This window comes from Mustelus asterias, chromosome 11 (assembly GCF_964213995.1).
Source record: "Mustelus asterias chromosome 11, sMusAst1.hap1.1, whole genome shotgun sequence".
Classification (NCBI taxonomy): domain Eukaryota; kingdom Metazoa; phylum Chordata; class Chondrichthyes; order Carcharhiniformes; family Triakidae; genus Mustelus; species Mustelus asterias.
The window spans coordinates 43,266,468-43,288,594 of record NC_135811.1 but is presented as its reverse complement, the minus strand read 5'-3'; the positions used below and the strand labels follow the sequence as shown (position 1 = coordinate 43,288,594).

The 22,127-nt window shown below is 43.8% G+C and overlaps 1 protein-coding gene across 1 annotated transcript in view; it reads right to left on the bottom strand.

The window, feature by feature from the left end:
• Positions 1–22,127, bottom strand: part of kndc1 (kinase non-catalytic C-lobe domain containing 1) — a 207,437-nt gene that overhangs the window by 115,547 nt on the left and 69,763 nt on the right. The window contains exons 5-10 of the mRNA XM_078222911.1: positions 18,185–18,302; positions 12,960–14,125; positions 12,757–12,849; positions 9,644–9,758; positions 923–984; positions 673–831 (exon numbers count right to left, since the gene is read on the bottom strand). Of these exons, the coding sequence (XP_078079037.1) occupies positions 673–831; positions 923–984; positions 9,644–9,758; positions 12,757–12,849; positions 12,960–14,125; positions 18,185–18,302 (1,713 nt within the window). The remainder of the gene's footprint in view (positions 1–672; positions 832–922; positions 985–9,643; positions 9,759–12,756; positions 12,850–12,959; positions 14,126–18,184; positions 18,303–22,127) is intronic.

The window sequence follows — 22,127 nt, the reverse complement described above, 5'->3', positions numbered from 1 at the left end:
CCCACCACGAACCCTATAGTTGTGCCCCCTTGTAATAGCTCCATCCACCCGAGGAAATAGTCTTTGAACGTTCACTCTATCTATCCCCTTCATCATTTTATAAACCTCTATTAAGTCTCCCCTCAGCCTCCTCCGCTCCAGAGAGAACAGCCCTAGCTCCCTCAACCTTTCCTCATAAGACCTACCCTCCAAACCAGGCAGCATCCTGGTAAATCTCCTCTGCACTCTTTCCAGCGCTTCCACATCCTTCTTATAGTGAGGTGACCAGAACTGCACAATAATAATAATAGTAATAACAAAGATCAGGGTAAGCTGGTGGATTGAATTGTATGTCGACTTTCACTACACAACATTATTCTGATTATTCTCAAAGTTTCAATACTTACTGTCCATTAATCAAATCTCATTAAAACACAGATGCAATCTGATTATTAGCACCAGAATCAATGACAAGCTCATACAGATAGATGGTGGTACAGGCCTACATCTGAGAGGTTATATTGAGGCTGCATCATCTGGTGGCACAGAATGCAGACAGGACTGTTGGCTAAAGGCACTGCTTGAATTTTGAGAAATTTATTTTAATAAGTGTGAGGTAACTTCGATATTATTTGCAGAAAAGGTATTTAGCAGAAACGACTAGCTAGAATACGAGAGGCTTGGCACATGTACCTCCAGTGCATCAGTGATTGAAGGTCTTTCTCTGGAGTTTCTCTTCGCCATATCCAAAAGCAAATTCTTGAGATTTCTGGATAATGGTAACTTCTGATTCACTGGAGCGTTGAATTTAGCTGCTGCCCACAAAATGGCTGCAACGCCATAGACGCAAACCTGTTGCGAAGATACATTCATTCAGAGAGATCTACTGGCTATTGGTACAGGGTTTTGTGACAGGGAAATAATCTCAATTTAATGGTCAAACCTTTTCTGTAACCACTCCTTGATTTTCAAATTCAGGTGCCAAATAGAATGAATCCAGATTTCCTAAGGAGAAAGAATGGGCATCGATGAACTGAACTTGGCAGTGGCTGTCAACTATTGAAAACATTTCAATGACTTTATTCAGAACATCAAACAGAAAGTAAAGATGCAGCTTTCCATACCATTGCTCATTGGGGAGAGAAACAAGACTTTTCCACGAGTGTCAATGTATGCAGACTCTAGACACAAGTACTCTACAAAATATAAAGAAAATATAATCATAACAGACAATCTTTTGAAATTACTGAATTAGATTTACAAAATGAGTTAATTGACCATCACAGAGGTGGACTTACAATGAAACACACCATGCTTAGGTCCTGACCAATGTTGGGGGGAGGAACCAGAGAGCCAGAGGCACAAGAGACTGTGGCTGCGGTTCACCTGCTCTCCCCAGCTTTTCCTCCAGGCCACCAGGTTGGACAACCAAATAACAAACAAAGAACAGTACAGCACGGGAACAGGCCCTTCAGTCCTCCAAGCCTGCGCCGATCACATTGTCCTATCTAGGCCAACCACCTGTATTCATGTGTCTATGCAGATAAGTCTTAAATGTCGCTAATGTGTCTGCCTCAACCACCTCACGTGGCAATGCATTCCAGGCTCCCATCACCCTCTGTGTAAAAACTTTCCTCTACACATCTCCACTGAACCTTTTACCCCCTTATCTTGAACTTGTGCCCTCTTGCAATTGTCAATTCTGCCCTGGGAAAAAGCTTCCAACTGGACAACATTCCAACAAGAAGCTTCCAACTCCTTCCCTATCTATACCTTGCATAATTTTATAAACTTCTATCAGGTCACCCCTCAGCCTCCGTCTATCCAGGGAAAACAATCCTAGTTTATTCCATCTCTCCTCATAGCTAATACCCTCCATACCAGGCAACATCCTGGTAAACGTTTTCTGTTCTCCCTCCAAAGCCTCCACCTCCTTCTGGTAGTGTGGTGACCAGAATTGAACACATCATTCCAAATGTGGCCTAACCAACGTTTTATATAACTAACATAATTTGCCAACTTTTATACCCGATGCCCCAGCCGATGAAGGCAAGCATGCCATATGCTTTCTTCACCATCTTTTCCACTTGTCCTGCCACTTCTAAGGATCCGTGGACCTGTACTCCCAGATCTGTGTGTAACCCCCAGCTGAATCTATCAAAGTGCATCATCTCGCATTTACCGGGATTAAATTCCATCTGCCATTTCTCCGCCCAATTTTCCAGCCTATCTATATCGTGCTGCATTCTCTGACAATCTTCATCACTATCCGCAACTCCAGCACTCTTAATATCATCTGTGAACTTGCTAATCAGGCCAGCTACATTTTCTTCCAAGTCATTTATATATATCACAAACACCAGGGGTCCCTCAGGATCTGTCAGCCGGCGCTCATCACTTGGCCAAGCACAGCATGGAGACAGAGTGGTTTAACCACCTCAAGCATCAATGTGCCCTCAAGTCCTACCTCTACAGGAAGCTGCTGAGAGATGAATTCAGGTCATAGAATCATAGAATCCTAACAGTGCAGAAGGAGGCCATTCGGTCCATTAAGTCTGCACCAGCCCACCTTTTTAAAATTTTACCCAGGCCCTATTCCTGTAATCCCACATGGTTACCCCGCTAATCCCACATCGTGGGACACAAGGGGCAATTTAATGTAGTCAATCAATCTAACTTACACATCTTTGGACTGTGGGAGGAAACTGGAGCACCCAGAGGAAACCCACACAGACATGGGGAGAATGTGCAAACTCCACTCAGATAAGTCACCGAAGGTTGGAACTGAACACGGGTCCCTAGCACTGCGAGACAGCAGTGCTAACCACTGAGCCGTCCCAGGTTGGTCCACTTCCCCATGCGGAAGAGAGACGAGGTATCTGGTGGATAATACTCATATCAAGTGGTCGGCGCCGTACCTGGAATGTGAACCTGGCAGCACAAGTCTTATGGCTGCTGACTCTCTCCATCTTCTTTTACAGTTTGAAGCAAGACTTCAAGTCCCAATTCAGAATGCGCAGTCATTTCAGACCAAGGTTGTGTCACAGTTCTGTACAAATCCCCAAATCCTCCAACTCATGTAACGAGTCAAGAGATATAAGCTGCACCATATCAAACACAATTGCTCGTGTTTTCAAAGCACGTTGTATTGTTCTTTTTCTCTTATTTAACCAGACATTTAATCTGGTTGGGTCATTTTTTGGCAGCAGAAGAAATAATGTTCTTGTTGCTGAGAGGTATTTTTTGGAAAATGAAAAGAAAATGTTTGGAAAATGTTCTCGGAGTGAACTTTCACCTTATTGACTGAATGTTAGAGGGCATGTGAAAGAGATCCTGTGATAGCGGGACAGTCATATCGACTGGGGAACTCGGACATGTTTGCTGAACAGAAATGCATTCATGCCCTCATGGGGAGGGTCCAGGGGATTTTGTTGGCATTTTTGTTTTGGGGGGGGTGGGGGGATCGTTACTGTGGTTCCTCTAACTTTTTCATATAAAATCTCTTTAAATGTATCTCCTGGAAAGAGAGGAATTGCTAATTCAAGATGCGCCGGTTTTTGTGGAGAGTATAATGGCAAAATGGCTCAGTTTATTCCACCTTAATAATATGCCAGATGTTGAGCGTGCGAGCTCTGGTAGACTAATTATTACTGTTGCATTTACAGATATGAATGGGCCCCATAACATGACGCAAACATGGCTGAAACCATTAGTAGCTGATTTCCATTCTATATGTGATCTGTATCATGGGGAGTGGGGGTCAATCTTGTGTTCTTAAATACAGCTCAAGCTCAAGTAAAACATGCAAGCAACCAACGTAAAGGCGTGAATATCTTATTGAATGTGCCTTTGGTTTATTTCCAGGCTGCTGGTGGGTTATTTCCACTCTAAAGTTTGCACCTTTTCCCTCTACACTGCTGTTTCGATGTCAGTGTGATTGAGTTGTATTCTCCCTGTAACATGTCCTGATCCAGTCACAACACAACTGATTATCTTCACGTTGATACGTTAACAAGATTGCAAAGACTGTGAGGGGTGGGAGGAGAGAGAGTTTGAGGTTGTTGGGGGTCCAGGGGAGGAGACTGTGTGAGGGTGTTAGCCAGGGTTGCAGACTTGCAGGGAGAGAGAGTGTGTGGGATCCATGGGGAGAGAGTGTTTGTGAGGTGGGGGTGGGGGGGGGGGGGAAATGGGCAGGAGCAGAGGGACATACCATCTCTCCCCAGCTGATGAATCGGTATTCCTCCATGTTGAACACCACTTGGAGGAAGCACTGAGGGTGGCAAGGGCACGGAATCTACGCTGGGTGAGGACTTCAATGACTAAAAGTGGCTCAGTAATATGTCCACAGACCGAGCTGGTGAAGTCTTGTCTTCATATTGAGGATACCCTCCGTTGTGTTTTGTGGCACTACCACCGTGCTAAATTCAAACAGATCCAGCAACTCATAACTGAGGTGCTGTGGACCATCAGCAGCAGTAGAATTGGATTCAACCACAATCTGTAACCTCACAGTCTGGCATATCCTCCACTCTACTATTACCACCAAGCCACGTGGTCAACCCAGGTTTAATGAAGAGTGAAGGAGGGTGTGGCAGGAGCTGCACCAGGCATACCTAAAAATGAGGAGTTAGTTTGGCGAAGCTACAACACAGGACTACCTGCGTGCCCAACAGCGAAAGCAGCAAGTTATAGACAGAACTAAGCAATTCCACAACCAATGGACAACCAATAAGCTCTGCAGTCCTACCACATCCAGCCATGAATGCTGATGGACAATTAAACAACTCGCTGGAGGAGGAGGCTCCATAAATATCTCCATCCTCAATGATGGTGGGGTTCAGCAGATTGGCGCAAAAGAAGTCATTCGCAACAATTTCAACCAGAAGAGCTGAGTGGATGATCCCTCTCAGCCCCCTCTAGAGGTCCCCAGCATCACAGATGTCAGTGTTCAGCCAATTTGATTCACTCCACGTTATGTCAAAAAATACTGAAGGCACTGCATACTGCAAAGGCTGCGTGTCCTGTAAATTGCAGGGCTATGGGCCATATGCAGGGATATGGGATTAGAAAGGGCACCTGGTTGTCTCTGGGTCTGCATGGACAAGATGGGCCGAATGGCCCCCTTCTACACTGTATCATTTCTATGGCTCTATGGTTCTAAATAACATTTGCGCCACACAAGTGCCAGGCAATGACCATCTCCAACGCAAGAGAATCTAACTATCGCTCCTTGTCATTCAATGGTATTACCATTGCTGAATCCCCCATGATCAACATCCTGGGGATTACCAATGACCAGAAACTAAACTGGACTAGCCATACAAATACTGTGGCTACAAGAGCAAGTCAAAGGCTATGAATCCTGTGGGGAGCTACCCATCTCCTAACCCCAAAGCCTGTTCACCATCTACAAGGCACAAGTCAGGAGTGTGACGGGACACTTCCCACTTGCCTGGATGAATGCAGATCCAACAACACTATAGAAGCTCGACAGCATCTAGGACAAAGCAGTCTACTTGATTGCTACCCCTTCCACAAACATTCAATCCCTCCACCACCAACGGCAGCAGTGTGTGCCATTTACAGAATGCACAGCAGGAACTCACCACATTTGCCTGGGCAGCACCTTCCAAACTCACAACTACTACCATCTAGCAGGACAAGAGCAGCATTTGCCTGTGAATACCACCACCTGGAGGTTCTCCTACAAGTCACCCACCATCCTGACTTGGAAATATATTGTAGTTCTACGACTGTCATTGGGTTAAAAATCATGAAATTCCCTCCCTAACTATGGGTGTACCTACATCTCAGGGACTGCAGCGGTTCAAGGAGGCAGCTTGCCACCACATTCTGAAGGGTGACTAGGAATGAGCAATAAATTCTGGCCTAGCCAGTGATGCCTATATCCCATAAATTAACTTTTAAAAAAGTACCTCATCTGGCCAGCGCAGTGCTAGGTCCGGAGGGCTGGGAGAGATTTCTCTCCAAGCGCAGACGGACATCCTGCCTGGTGCCAATCAATGCTCAATTGAGTGTGGAATGGCAGCGGGCCTGTCCCACTAACTCACAGAACAGCGGGCGCCGAGCACTTGGCATCCTAAAAGTTCAGGCCTGTGTGTATGTTTAAACTGCATTATGTTATGTGATGAGGTCATAAGGGACCATTAAAAACCCAACTTTGGAACATGGGTGGATTTCTTTTAGAAAGAAACAAAAAGAAACATTAAAAATGTACAAAGAAAGTTTAAACTAAAAATAAATCTTGAAGTCATTTGTTGGAAGCAGGCTAAAAGCCATTGTGGCCAGCTGTTAGCAAATAGCAACTCAAAATGGTGGTCAGAATCTTATCACCATTCACACTGACGGGATTTTCCCATCCCCCTGCGGTGAAGAGATTTGGCTGGCCGCTGAATTCTCCGACCTCGCTGCAGCGGGGACATGGCGTGCATGACAGGTAAGATTGCGCCAGATGGGCTAATTAGCTACATAACAAATTTTCAAAGCAAAGCAGAACTCTCCAAAAGATAAAACAAACCTTTATTTTTCATCACATCCCAACAAAAAATGTCTGCTTATAGCAGCAATGGGATAAAGTCTGCTCAAGAGAATTGTAAATCTTGAGGATGAATGGTTGGGCTGCCATCAGAGCATAATTTAATATTTGGAATGAAGGAAAAAAAAATGTATGAAAAAGTGATGCACATTTAGAAAGGAACTTCTTCTGCAGGAGGGAAAATCAAAGGAAGATTCACCACAACCATTTGTGTAATACGTCATTGACCTCTTGACTTGGACATTATCATCTGGTCACCATTGTGGCTGCACTGGACTATATCCAGTCAGATAGCCATAGAGGCTCCAAATGCCACAGTCAATCAACAGGCCATAAAATTAATCCTCCTACCTTAAATATATCATGACTTATCCAGATAGGCAACAATAATATTGAGCAGGATTTTCTGGGTCCTCTGTTGGCAGGGTCTTCCGGTTCCTTCAAAGTTGATCCCTCCCGGCACGTTCCCCGGTGGGCAAGCCATGGAAAAGTCCATATAGTGGGACCAGAAGATCTGCCAGCAGCCAATGGCTTGGTGCATCCACTGAGGGAAAAACATGCCGTGGTAGGGCTGGAAAATCCCGGTCAAGACGGAAATTCCCGCCCAAGGTGAACAGACCTTTACATGGTCTGCCAAACTTTCTGTCCCACGCACTACGATTCTTACAGCGGGCCGGACGGGACAATTCGACCCATTGTATTTTACCGAAAAATGCTCGAGACAAAACGTCAGCTTAAAGGTGTTTTTGAATAGTGTCATTCTTTGAGGAAACATGGGAGCCCCATCTGAGCATTTCGAAATAAACATTTCACACCATTTTGTGAGGCAGTTACTTCCAATTTTGTTTAGGCCTGGGATTATAGCAAAAGAATGGAATGTTTTCCAATCTTTTTGGTGACATGAAAAAGAACGTGTATAAGTTATTGAGGTAAAAATTATACCTCAGAGAATGAACACAAACAGCTGCATGTGCAAAATCTTAAATGGTTATTGAGCCTGAATGTGTAAGGATAGCTTCACACACACTGCTTTCAAAAGGAATCACATGTTTAGTTAAGCAAGCACTAGAAGTTTGTTAATCAATTAAGTAAAGATTTTGTGAGGATATTAAGGTGATAACTGCTGTTATTTGACAAAAAATGTTCGAATTTCTCCTGTAGGGCAACATGGTGGCACAGTGGTTAACACTGCTTCCTCACAGCGCCAGAGACCCGGGTTCGATTCCCAGCTTGGGTCACTGTCTGTGTGGTGTCTGCATGGGTTTCCTCTGGGTGCTCTGGTTTCCTCCATGCTAAATTCTCCCTCAGTGTACCCGAACAGGCGCCAGAGTGTGGCGACTAGGGGATTTTCACAGCAATCTCATTGCAGTGTTAATGTAAGCCTTCTTGTGACATTACCAAATAAACTTAAACAAAAAACTTAAATTGTTTTCTTCAAAGCTAACTGTAACATTATGGAGCACTTCCACTCCCGAACTGGTTTGTGCCTTTGTAAGGATTTTGAACAGGAGTTTGATGTATGAATGAGAATCACTCAAGGCAGGGCTCATTTACTGATTATTTGCATTGGAATGGTTTTTAATTATTTAATTAAAGTTTGAGGGCAATTTTCTTTTATTGCTATTATTCATTGATTTTTTTAAAATAAACGAGCAATGTACCTAAAACACAAGGTGTTAAACTTTAAACTTTCATGGCCTTATGAGAGATTTTCCAAATGTTAAAATCACAGAATTGGAAATACGCTACTTTTCAAAGATATTGGGCCGGATTCTCCGACGTCGCTCGCAGCTGCGATTCTCCAGTCCCGCTGCAGTGAATGGAGATTTGGCCGAGTGCTGAATTCTCCATCCTCACTGGCAGTGGCAGCAGGGTGTGAATGGCTGGAGAATTCCAGCCGTTAACTTATATTGGGTACAGCGACGCAGGTACCAGGAGATCACTGTTACCTCAAATAAGAGGGGTCTTCTTCATGTGGGAGCCTACGGCTTTCAGCAGACTGGGGACTGAGGGCTAGCTTCTCAATACCTCACTCATTATCAACACATTTGCACTTTTTCCACAGGGGCTGTTGGACAGAAATAGGAAGAGCAGCTGATTTTTCTCCTCCCCATCAACAGCAGATGTGGTTAACGGGATCGCACCATTACTGACAAGCCTGAGATATCAGCCAACTCAGCACAGGCCATGGATCCAACATCAGCCTTTATGGATCTGGCCATTATGATTGACACTCTGCAACAATCAACTGCATTTAGCTTCAACATATATTTGCAGCTCAATTTCACTTCCAGAAAATATTAACTGTGTCTTTTATCAGTATTGTGTGCAGTTTTGGTGTCCTTATCTGAGGAAGAATGTCCTTGCAATAGAGGGAAAACAGTGAAGGTTTGCCAGGCTGATTCCTGGGATGGCAGGTCTGTCATATGAGGAGAGACTAAGTTGGTTAGGATTATATCCACTGAAACTAAGAAGAGTGAGAGGGGATTTCATCGAAACTTATAAAATTCTAACAGGGTTAGACAGGGTAGATTCTGAAAGAATGTTCCTAGGGTCATAGTTTGAGGATAAGGGGTAAACCTTTTAGAACTGAAGTGAGGAGAAACTTCTTCACCCAGAGAGTGGTGAATGTGTGGAATTCACTACCACAGAAAGTCGATGTGGCCAAAACGTTGTCCGGTTTCAAGAAGAAATTAGATATAGTTCTAGGGACTAAAGGGACCAAGGGATTTGGGGGGAAGGTGGGATCAGGATATTGAATTCGATGATCAGCCATGATCAAAATGAATGGCGGAGCAGGCTCGAAGGGCTGAATGGCCTTCTCCTGCTTCTAGTTTTTATGTTTCTATGATATCAACAATTCTTACTGCTCCGAGTCTCAGCATAGATTAAACAGTGGCTCTTAAAAATACAACCACAGCAATGAGCAGGATTGATGGAACGTAGCCTCTTTTAAAAAAATTAAATGACATGGTGCAACAAATATTAACTCATGATATTTAAAGCCTAACATTTTCTCCATGGCGCCCCAATACAAATAAATAAAAGTAATGTGCACAATTTTAGACATGGATAAAAAAAACCTTAACAGGCCTTGCTGTTCAATACCTGGATAATCTTTGCAGAGTTGCAGACTGATCAGACACTCATGACACAGAGCCCACAATTCATGGTCCTTCAAGGGCCTATCATCTTCAGCGAGTAACTCTTCTAGAGAAATGCACTGTTACAGAGAGCAGGGAAGGAATGAGAATCAGTACTCTGGGCATATTAATCATGTCAATGCAAGCAAGCTACCAAACCACATTAATACCAAACGCAAGAGTGAAAGTAGAAATTGTACAGCAAAGTTGAGCAGATATAGCCTTAAAACTACCAGATCGGCTTATTGTCATCAATGTGGTATTACTGTATCCTGTCATTTATGACGTCCAGTGGAAGAAAGCATATGGAATTTCAAGACAATCCCTGTACGAGAAAAAATAATTATTTGGGGGGCACGGGTGGGAAATGGCTATCCATATGCAAGATTCCTGATGATTGTCGGAGAACTCATCGGGCTGCATGGAGCTCAGGTAGATATTTCGCTTTACTTCAATTTAAAATTTGAGTTTTTCAACAAGGAAAAAAATGCAACACCAGTCCTACCCCTCGACAATAAAAACACATTCACAGAGAAGGTTGGAATCGGATTACTATCAGGACATCTCTCAGTTTCCATCAGGCTATGATATCCAGAGAAATGCATAAAGCATTATTCAGCAAAAAGCCTGATTTCAAAATTAGCTTTAATTTCAAATTTACACATTAGGATTATTTAAAAATGGCATACTTCTGAACAATGCTCATTAATATTTATGAAAGCTCCTTTGTCAAAAAAATTGTTTTAGTTCGGATGTGTGCATTTGTTGTCCTTGAGCAGGTGGTGATGAGCTGCCTTCTTGAACCACTGCAGTCCACGTGGTGTAGTTACACCCACAGTGCTGTCAGAGAGGGAGTTCCAGGATTTTAACCCAGTGACAATGAAGGAACGGTGATATGATCCCAAATCAGAATGGTGTGTGGCTTGGAGGGTAACTTGAAGGTGGTGGTGTTCCCAGATATCTGCTGCCCATCTCCTTCTAGGCGGTTGTGGGTTTGGAAGATGCTGTCAAAGAGCCTTGGCGAGTTGCTGCAGTGTATTTTGTATATGGTACACACTGCTGCCACTGGGAGAAGGGGTGAATACTGGTGTCAATAAAGAGGGTGGCTTTGTCCTGAACGGTGTCCAGCTTTTTGAGTGTTGTTGAAGCTGCACTCATCTGGGCAAGTGAGGAGAATTCAGTCACACTTCGGACTTGCGCCTTGGGGATGGTTGACAGGCTTTAGGGTGTCAGGAGGCGAATGATTTGCTGTAGAATTTCCAGCCTCTGGGCTGGGATGTGGATTCAGCAAAAGTCATTACGCTGAACGTAAAGAGGAGATGGTTATATTCTCTCTTGTTGGAAAGAAATAACAGGCCGCATTCTCCGACCTCACCCGCAGCTGAGATTCTCCCATCCCGATGCAATGAACAGAGATTTGGCTGAGGCAAATTCTCCATTCCCGATGGCAGTGACGGCTGGGCATGAAGAGCTGGAAAATTCCAGCCAACATGTTGGTGACTATATTCATTTTGGAACTAAGCACACATTGTTAAAAGCAGTTTGAGATCAAAAATGTGGTCCTGTACAGGATAGCTGTCACTTGGGGGAACAGAACTAATGCAGTCATTAGCCGAAAATAACAGGAACCAGACCACATTATAGATAGAGATCAGGGGAGAAAATCATCTGGTGCAAGATAATACTCTCTTTAAGGAATAAATATTCTAAATATTCTTAGCAATTGCCCTTGTGGGATTACTTGATATTTTGATGGTGCATGCAGGATTTAAAAAAAGGGAGGCAATTACATTTCAGTCCTACTACAAAAGTTTTCCATAGCAACGCCCCCTTTCAATAAACTGAATTGTAAACATTCGGTGAGCACAAATTTCACTTCTGTCACTGAGCGAAAACCCAAAGGGAAAGGTGTTAGAAGTGGATGAAACAGCAAGTTAGATGCTTCACAAGGAATACCATGCCAAGGGTACAATGCAGGTTTGTGCCCACAATAATTTAGTTGGGGTATCTCCAAAGTCCAGTTGTGCTTCTATGAGTAAGCAGCGGGTGCAGACCAAATGCTTCCTCAAAATGATCATGACATCATGAAAATCAGAGATTAGTGATGTGCATTTTCTTAGTAGTAGCCATTTCCAGTGTGGCAATGGTAGAGGCCAGAAGGTCAATCAGGCACTCATCAACCCTTTCACCTGCAAGATAATATATTTTTTCTCTTTATTCTTTTCTGGGATGTGGGCACCGCTCATAAGGCCAGCATTTGTTGCCCATCCCTGATTGCCCTTTAATGAGGACAGCAAAGAGTCATCCACGTTGCTGAGGGTCTGGAGTCACACATAGGCCGGACCAGGTAAGGACGACAGATTTCCTGCCCTAAAGGACGTTAGCGAACCAGAAGCTTTTTTAAAAAAAACAATAATTGACAATCGTATCATGCACCATCACTAGTTTTAATATTCCAGATTTATTGAGGGAATTCAAATTCCACCAGCTGCAATGGTGGGATTTGAACGGAAGCACGAGTCTGGGCCTCTGGATTACCAGGCCAGTGACATTACCGTTATGTCCTAATAAAGGGCACAGGAAGATCCCAAGGGAGTAACACTTCAGAAAAGGAGGACTCCCACCTGAAATAGAGCGCTGAGGGAAAGAGAAGAATTTTGTACCCTCGCAACTGAAAAATAACAATGTTAAATAATGCTCAACGAAAGCCAAATAGAAATACCATAGAAATGATTTTAGTGTACCCAGGAATATGAGGAAAATCTCATCACTTGGTCGCACACTTACTTTCAGTGGTACTGATGTTCACCCACACATTATAATCTTGCAACTAATTAAAAATAAAAAAAACACAAACATGATCATCAAACATGACAATTCTAGTATTTTGCAGAACAATTCAGATGAGCCTCTGTCCTGAACTTGCTGAAATATTTATTTACAAGTCGTCTTATAAAGCGAAGGTGAAAATGATTAATCATTCACTGAAAAAGACTCAACATCATTGCATGAAATAATGGCGGTGAAAGCTATGGAGCCATGGAGATGGATGGAAAGAAATAAAGGGTGCAATCTTACCGGATGTTCATGCCATATTCCCGCTGCAGCGAGGTCGGAGAATTTGGCACCCTGCCAAATCTCCCTTCGCTGCAGCGGGATGGAAAAATCCAGCTGGAATGAATGGTGGTAAAATTCCAGCAAAAGTGTTATCATGTGCAACGCACATGTAGAGAAAATAATAACAGGCACAGCCCCATAGAGTCTGTCACACCCACACGTACCTGTCTATCAAAAATAAATTCTGCAGGGTTATTTTCAGTAGCTCTGATGGGTGGTGTTTGCTCACAATTATCATCCTGACAGAGCTGCATGACATTTCTAAATGGCAGGGCATTACTTGTTGATAAGTCATTTACACTCTGGGAACGGCATGGTTTGAAATAATGTCGCTGATGACTACCAATAATTCTCTCTGTATCTGAAAGATGACTCTCTGTGAAAGACAAATAGTCATTTTCTCCTGCTCCTGGAGTGGTGTTACTGCAGTCTCCAGCTGTAGCCCTTGTTTCCAATAATATTCCACTGGAAGAATAAGAATCCATTTGGCTGTGCACGCCTGTTGGAGTGAACGATGTGGCTGAGATTTTAGCTTTGAGGCTTCGGGTGGAAGACATTTTCCCCAATGCGAAGGGAGATTTTGGCGGTTGCTCCCTGTTCTCATTGGAAATGAAGTTGCAACTATTGGGCAAGTTTTTATTTACAACTTCTGTACTGGAGACCTTCTGTGTCCAGTCGCTTGAATTGTTCACGTTTACTCTTTCTGATGGAAGACTACACTTTGGAATGAAAGTCAAGTCATTGTTCTTAGTTCTAAACGGCACCTTCTGAGGACAGTCTGTAATAGTCAATATGTTGACAGAGTCGAGCGAAGACAAAGAACCTGCAGCAATGTCAGAAAATGAAAGTGGTGATAGGTTGGGTGTGACAGATCTGCCCAGCTCTATTTTAGAGCGAAGAAGATGCTGGGCACTGCCTGACATTTCTGTCGGTAGTTTTGGCAACATTCGCTTCCTAGCTGTTGACCGTTTCTGAGAAACGGGTGAAATCCTGTCAGATTCACGCATTTTGTTCTTCATATCAACAGTAGGCTCTGCAGGATCTATGGTGGACACTGGCTCCCTTCGCTCACAAACATCCACCGAACACATGGGTTCTAAACCCTGCTGTAGAGTCTTATCAACGTCAGCAGCTGAATCGGGATTTGCATCACGCGCACACTTTTCGGTCTTGCTCATAACCTCTGTCGTTCCGTTGTTCAGCATGTTTAAGTCATATGGCAGGTCTTCGGTGCTCGAAGAACCATCTGCTGGATTCCGTTCATTTGTTTGCAGTTCATGACCTACACCTTCCTGGCGCTTCTTCTCTTTACAGCTCTCTTCACATCCATCTGTATAAAGATTTTGAAAATGCAGATCAACGGGATACCAAGTTCCATTTAAAATAAGTAGAAGGCATGCACAGGTTAAAAATGTATATTCTACAATAGATGAAAGAATACATCAGTAATACTAATTTCTTCTGACCGAGTGATTCACCTAGGGAGTGAAATTAATCTGTACCAGGAGCATAATTTGCACAAGGAGCAGTGCAAAATTGGCTGCTGATTCTTCACAGGCTTGTGGAGAATCAGCAGCCAATTTTGCGCTGCTCCCAATCTTTTTTTTCACAGAACAATAGTTCAAACTCTTTTTGGAGACTCATTTTCCAGACTCAGGTTTTCACTATGATGGAGAGCCTTTCCATCATGGCGAAAACCCTGGAAGTGGCTGAAAATTCGAAGGCCGTCCCGAACCCAACCTTTCCTATCTTTGAGGGGACAGGACTGGAGTTGGACCAGGATGTACACATGCGCGATTCACGGAGTCAGCTGGATTTACATCGCCAGATGCCTGCACTGAAGTGAGATTTTGGAAGGCCAGGAGTGCAGAATCCAGAGTGTGCGGATTGGAACAGGTAAAAGGAGGTCAGAACATGTTTGGATAGCTAGAATACTCCCTTGGATAGAGATGTGGGACACTTTTGGAAGAGGTAAGGTGCCCCTTGGGATTGTTAAATACAAACATTAATGCACTTTGATGCACAAACTCATTGGATCTGTCCAGTTATTGAAGAACTACCCAGCTGTCAAAGAACTGTATAAAAACCTATCAGCATCAAGCAAAATGCTCTGATAAACAGAACAATAACAATAGAATTGTACTAAAAACTTTTTCATACATTTTTTTCAACTGCGTTTCCATTAAGTAAAGAATTACTGAACTAAAATACAGCATCAAGGGATTCAACCAATCATGAACTAAATGACGCAACGCAAATCAAAATAAGTTTGATGAAGTGCAGCATAATCAAAGACACAGCCAAAGCTAAAATACTTTCTTTTTAAAAACCTACAGTGCAGAAGGAGGCCATTCAGCCCATCGAGCCTGCACCAACAACAATCCCACCCAGGCCCTATCCCCATAACCATATGTATTTACCCTGCTAATCCCCCAACACTAAGGGGCAATTTAGCATGGCCAATCAACCTAACCCGCACATCCTTGTAACTGTGGGAGGAAACCAGAGCACCCGGAAGGAACCCACGCAGCAATGGGAAGAACATGCAAACTCCACACAGACAGTCACCCGAAGCTGGAACTGAACCTGGGTCCCTGGTGCTGTGAGGCAGCAGTGCTAACGACTGTGCCACTGAGCCACCCTCCTTACTGTGTCTGATTAAAAAGGAGGAAAGGAACAGATGCCTGTTTACCCAAGATTTAGGACTTACTATTCTTACAGGGTATTTAATTAAAATGGAAAGATACCGTTAAATGTAATTAGAAAGTAATTAAATGCCATGGGGTGCAGCTCTGTCCTGCTGCTGCAAGTGTGGCACAGAGGGAATCCAGCTGCCAGCATACCTGCTGTTTATCTATTCCAAACCTTGAGAATGACATTACTTATGTCAATGTGATGTAACACATGCCCCATTTACAAACACTACTTGGTCATCATCCCTGAAGCCAACAAGTATGTCAGAGTGACAGCTTGCTGCTTATTGAGGACGGTTTGGCTAATTCATCTGCAAAGTTGAATTTACTTTTAAAATTGACAGCAATATGTTCAAGGTTGCTTTTCTAATGGTAACTGGTCCAGAAGGATGAGAGGTGATCTCATTGAAACGTATGAAATTCGGACAGACTGGATGCAGGGATGTTGTTTCGCTGTCTTTGTTGTGTGTTCTCAGGCCCAATAACTTTGCGACCCACATGATGTTCCTTTATTACTCTACGCACTCTATGGGGGTGATTTTGAGCCCACATTTGTGCTATGAGCTCAAATGGCAAACTGGGCATAAAAATCCGCGAGAATCAGAAAACGAGATTCTCATCAGCGAGATCTTGTTTCCCAATTTTCCCACTCCCCCAGTAAAGCAACAAGGTTCCACTCCTTCATTTTAATCAATTTTAATATAATTAGCAGCCTTCCCCACCATATGTTCGTCCCACAGTTAATATTCGGACATCGGCGAGGTCTACAACAGGTATTTAAAAATATGAAACACTCAAAGTGAATCCATCGGGAGTGTCAAAGGTAAGTATAGCCCCCAGGTGGAGAGGGTTATGCACATTTGCTGGGGGCCCCTCTGGGAAACTCCACTGGGGAGTGTTCCCCTTATTTGTGCCTGCCCTGGTGCTCGATTGTGGTGGGGGAAGACTGCCCTAGTGCTTGCATAGAATCATAGAATCAACAGTGCAGAAGGAGGCTATTTGGCCCATCGAGCATGCACCGACAACAATCCCACCCAGGTCCTATCCTATCCCCATAACCCCACATATTTACCTTCCAAGTCCCCCTGACATTGAGGGGTAATTTATCATGGCCAATCAACCTGGAATTTAATTTAGATAAATGCAAGGTGATGCATTTTGGTAGATTGAACCAGGGCAGGACTTACTCAGTTAATGGTAGGGCAAAGGGGAGAGTTACAGAACAAAGAGATCTAGGGGCACAGGTTCATAGCTCCTTGAAAGTGGAGTCACAGGTGGACAGAGTGGTGAAGAAGGCGTTCAGCATGCTTGGTTTCATTGGTCAGAACATTGAATGCAGGAGTTGGAACGTCTTGTTGAAGTTGTACAAAACATTGGTAAGGCCACACTTGGAATACTGTGTACAGTTCTGGTCACCCTATTATAGAAAGGATATTATTAAACAAGAAACAGTGCAGAAAAGATTTACTAGGATGCTACTGGGACTTGATGATTTGAGTTATAAGGAGAGGCTGGATAGACTGGAACTATTTTCCTCTGGAGTGTAGAACAAGCTGCCAGAGGTAGTAGTAGAGGCGGGTACAATTTTGTCTTTTAAAAAGCATTCAGACAGTTAACATGGGTAGGATGGGAATAGAGGGATATGGGCCAAATGCAGTCAATTGGGACAAGCTTCGGGGTTTTAAAAAAAGGGTGGCATGGACAAGTTGGGCCGAAGGGCCTGTTTCCATGCTGTAAACCTCTATGACTCATAAGAACATAAGAACATAAGAAATAGGAGCAGGAGTAGGCCATCGAGCCCCTCGAGCCTGCCCCGCCATTCAATAAGATCATGGCTGATCTGAAGTGGATCAGTTCCACTTACCCGCCTGAGCCCTATAACCCCTAATTCCCTTACCGATCAGGAATCTATCTATCCGTGATTTAAACATATTCAACGAGGTAGCCTCCACCACTTCAGTGGGCAGAGAATTCCAGAGATTCACCACCCTCTGAGAGACTCTATGACTATGGCTCTATGACTCTATAACCCACACACCTTTGGACTATGGAAGGAAACTGGAAAACTTGGAGGAAACCCACGCAAATATGGGGAGAACGTGCGAACTCCACACAGACAGTCACCCGAGGCCGGAATTAAACCCGGGTCCCTGGCACTGTGAGGCAGCAGTGCTAACCACTGTGCCACCATGCTACCCAAATGTGTAGGGGAGGTTGTTCCATTGCTTGAGTGGGGTAGGAGGGGGAGGGGGAATGGTGGGATGGCTGCCCTGATGTGTGCACGGGGGGAAGGGGGGATTCCCTATATCAATGAGTTTTTTGTTTTGCACATATTGGGGTGCCCTTTAAAAGCAGCACCCTGATCTCTGTGGAGCCAGCGTTGCTGGTTCTCTGGCTCTGTTTCGCCAGTGTTACAGCATCTGGTATGCCTGCAGCAGTTATTTACTCTAAATGCTGCATTACCTGGCGTGGAAAGCTGGCGGAGCTGCATGTCGGTTTTCTCGCCAGGGTAAATAGCGAAAAATGTTGCCCTTCATCATATTGCACTTTGTATCTTAAAGATGTGTCTAACTAACTTGGACGATTGTTACAATTTTTCAAGACTTATTGAAATATGCACTGGATGTGCCTTTTAAAACATTTGAAAGTAAGCTGGAAGTTTCTTGTGGCTATGAAAATAATTATCTGTCACCGACCTTGGAAAGCACCAACAGATTCAATCGAAAGTACCCTTCGACCTATGGCAGAGAGATTGCGACAAATAACGTCTGAGGATAAGCATTTTAGCTTTTCTTCACATGTGTTGAGAATACCCTGCAGGATACAAATAAACTAATCATTATCAGAACCTCTATCTGAATATATAGTATTAGTCTACTTTGCAAATGTTTTGGTGGAAGAGATGAGGCGGTACAATGGGTTAGCACACCGATCTATCACCAGACATTTTGGGTCTTAAAATATAGATCAACAAAGTGAAAGCCTTCTCTTTGTCAATTGTAATAGTCCAAAGTAAAAGAAATTGGACAGTCTCAACTCAGATGATTAAATATGAAGCCAAAGCACTGCCCAGCAATTGCCAATCTTATCAAGTGAGAGGTTAAGGAGCAGTGGGCCAAATCAGATTGTTGATTTGATTTATTATTGTCACATGTATTGGTATACAGTGAAATGTATTGTTGCTTGCACGCTATACAGACAAAGGACACTGTACATAGAGAAGAAAAGGAGAAGGTGCAGAATGTAGTGTTATAGTAATAGCTAGGGTGAAGAGAAAGATTGGTTTCATATATGGTAGGTCCATTCAAAAGTCTGATGGCAGCAGGGCAGGAACTGTGCTTAGAAACTAGAAGCAGGAGTAGAGTCATAGAGGTTTACAGAATGGAAACAGGCCCTTCGGCCCAACTCATCCATGCCGCCCTGTTTTTTTAAAAACTTCTAAGCTAATCCCAATTGCCCGCATTTGGCCCATATCTCTCTATACCCATCGTACCCATGTAACTGTCTAAATGCTTTTTAAAATTGTACCCGCCTCTACTACTACCTCTGGCAGCTTGTTCCAGACACTCACCACTCTCTGTGTGCCCCCTCTGGACACTTTTGTATCTCTCCCCTCTCACCTTAAACCTATGCCCTCTAGTTTTAGACTCCCCTACCTTTGGGAAAAAATATTGACTATCTAGCTGATCTGTGCCCCTCATTATTTTATAGACCTCTATAAGATCACCCCTCAGCCTCCTACTCTCCAGAGAAAAAAGTCCCAGTCTATCCAGCCTCTCCTTATACCTCAATCCATCAAGTCCCGGTAGCATCCTAGTAAATCTTTTCTGCACTCTTTCTAGTTTAATAATATCCTTTCTATAATAGGGTGACCAGAATTGCACACAGTATTCCAAGTGTGACCTTACCAATGTCTTGTACAACTTCAACAACACATTCCAACTCCTGTATTCAATGTTCTGACCGATGAAACCAAGCATGCCGAATGCCTTCTTCACCACTCTGTCCACCTGTAACTCCACTTTCAAGGGGCTATGAACATGTACCCCTTGATCTCTTTGTTCTGTAACTCTCCCCAACGCCCTACCATTAACTGAGTAAGTCCTGCCCTGGTTCAATCTACCAAAATGCATCACCTCGCATTTGTCTAAATTAAACTCCATCTGCCATTCGTCAGCCCACTGGCCCAATTGATCAAGATCCCGTTGCAATTGGAGATAACGTTCTTCACTGTCCACTATGCCACCAATCTTAGTGTCATCTGCAAACTTACTAACCATACCTCCTATATTCTCATCCAAATCATTAATATAAATGACAAATAACAGTGGGCCCAGCACTGATCCCTGAGGCACACTGCTGGTCACAGGCCTCCAGTTTGAAAAACAACTCTCTCCAACCACCCACAAAGAAGTCAATTTTGTATCCATTTAGATACCTCACCCTTGATCCCGTGAGACTTAACTTTATACAACAACCTACCATGCGGTACCTTGTCAAAGGCCTTGCTAAAGTCCATGCAGACAACATCAACTGCACTGCCCTCATCTAGCTTCTTGGTTACCCCTTCAAAAAGCTCAATCAAATTTGTGAGACATGATTTTCCACTCACAAAGCCATGCTGACTGTCCCGACTCAGTACTTGCATCTCTAAATGCCTGTAGATCCTGTCTCTCAAAATACCTTCCAACAATTTACCCACCACAGATGTGAGGCTCGCTGGCCTGTAATTCCCAGGCTTTTCCTTGCAGCCCTTTTTAAACAAAGGCACAACATTTGCCACTCTCCAATCTTCAGGCACCTCACCCGTGACTATCGATGATTCAAATATCTCAGCTAGGGGACCCGCAATTTCCTCTCTAGCCTCACACAATGTCCTGGGATACACTTCATCAGGTCCCCTGATGGCCATTCAGCCCTTCTAGCCTGCTCCACTATTCATTTTGATCATGGCTGATCATTGAATTCAATATCCTGATCCCCACTTCCTCCCATATCCCTTGATCCCTTTCGCCCCAAGAGCGAGAGCTAATATCTAATTTAAACTTGAGTTGGTTGGTACATGAACTCAGAATTTTGTATCTTTTTTCCAACAGAAGGTGGTGGAAAAGAGTACGTCCAGGGTGCTTGGGGTCCTTAATTATGCTGGCTGCTTTTCTGAGGCAGCAGGAAATGTAGATAGATTCAATTGATGGGAGTCGGGATTGCGCGATGGACTGGGCTTCATTCACGACGCTTCGTAGTTTCTTGCGGTCTTGGGCAGAGCAGAAGTGATACAGTCAGAAAGAATGCTTTCTATGGTGCATCTGTAAAGTTGGTGAGAGTCACAGCAGACATGCCAAATTTCCTTAGCCTCCTGAGAAAGTAGAGGTGTTAGTGGGCTCTCTTAACTATAGCGTCGGTGTGGAGGGACCAGGACAGATTGTTGGTGATCTGGACACCTAAAAATTTGAAGCTCTCGACCATTTCCACTTCACCTTCATTGATGTAGACAGGGGCATGTTCTCCACTACGCTTCCTGAAGTCGATGACTATCTCCTTCGTTTTACTGACGTTGAGGGAGAGATTATTGCCGTGGCACCAGATTGTTGGAATATAGTGGAAATATCTTTTCCTGACCTCAGGTGACATTTTTGCTTAAAGCTTCATCATTCAACACTAACATTGTTAAACTTGATATAACAGCAATTTAACATTTATAAACAGCCTTTCACATAACATAATATCCTGCCTTACTTCGAGCAAGGGCTAGACACCAACCGGGGAAGTTGGATGGGATTGGGGTGGGTGGGAAGCTATGAGGTTTTATTCTGTAAGGTGAGTGGGAAGTAACAAGGGAAGTAGCCAGCAACATCCAGGCTCTGCCGTCACTGGTGGAGTGAAATGATAGGGGACATAGTAAATTACAGTTTGAAAAGGTGAGGATACATGCTATAATGTAGAAGTGGAGAAGGTTGCAAAATGAGGGTGGAGCAATGCTGTGGAGGCACTTGAAGACCAGGATAAGTAATTCTAATAAATAACAAAATACACTAAAATTAGCTGATTTCCCTTACCATTAATCATGAGTAATCTGGAATCTGGGAGCCATGAATTTTTTTAAAAACCTGTTTAAATTGGCAACAACTGGAACCCTTTGAGGCAACTACTTAACTACTTGCACGAGGGAAGAGCTCTAAATAGGGAAATGTTGTTAGCGAGAAAGTTCCAGGACTTTGACAGATAGGCGACATAGTTCCAGGTCATGATGGTGTGTGACTTGGAAAGGGAACTTGCAGATGGTGGTATTCCCAACCGCTTGCTGTCCTTGTCCTTCTAGGTGGTAAAGGTCATGGGTTTGGAAGGTGCTGCCATAGGAGCCTTGGCAAGTTGCTGCAGCACATCTGGCACATGGTTTACACTGCCGCCATGGTGTTTCAATGCTGGAGGGAGTAAATGTTAAGGTGGTGGATGGCGTGCCATCAAGCGGGCAGCTTTGTCCTGGATGGTGTTGATAGGGAGAGAAATCATGAGCTAATGCTTCTCCTGTATCCGGGCCCCCTATTACCTGCCTTTAATCCTCCCCCTCACATTCTTTGACTGTGGTTCCCAATTCTGGACACCCATAGTGGAGTTTAACTGTTTTATATTGGTTTAGCA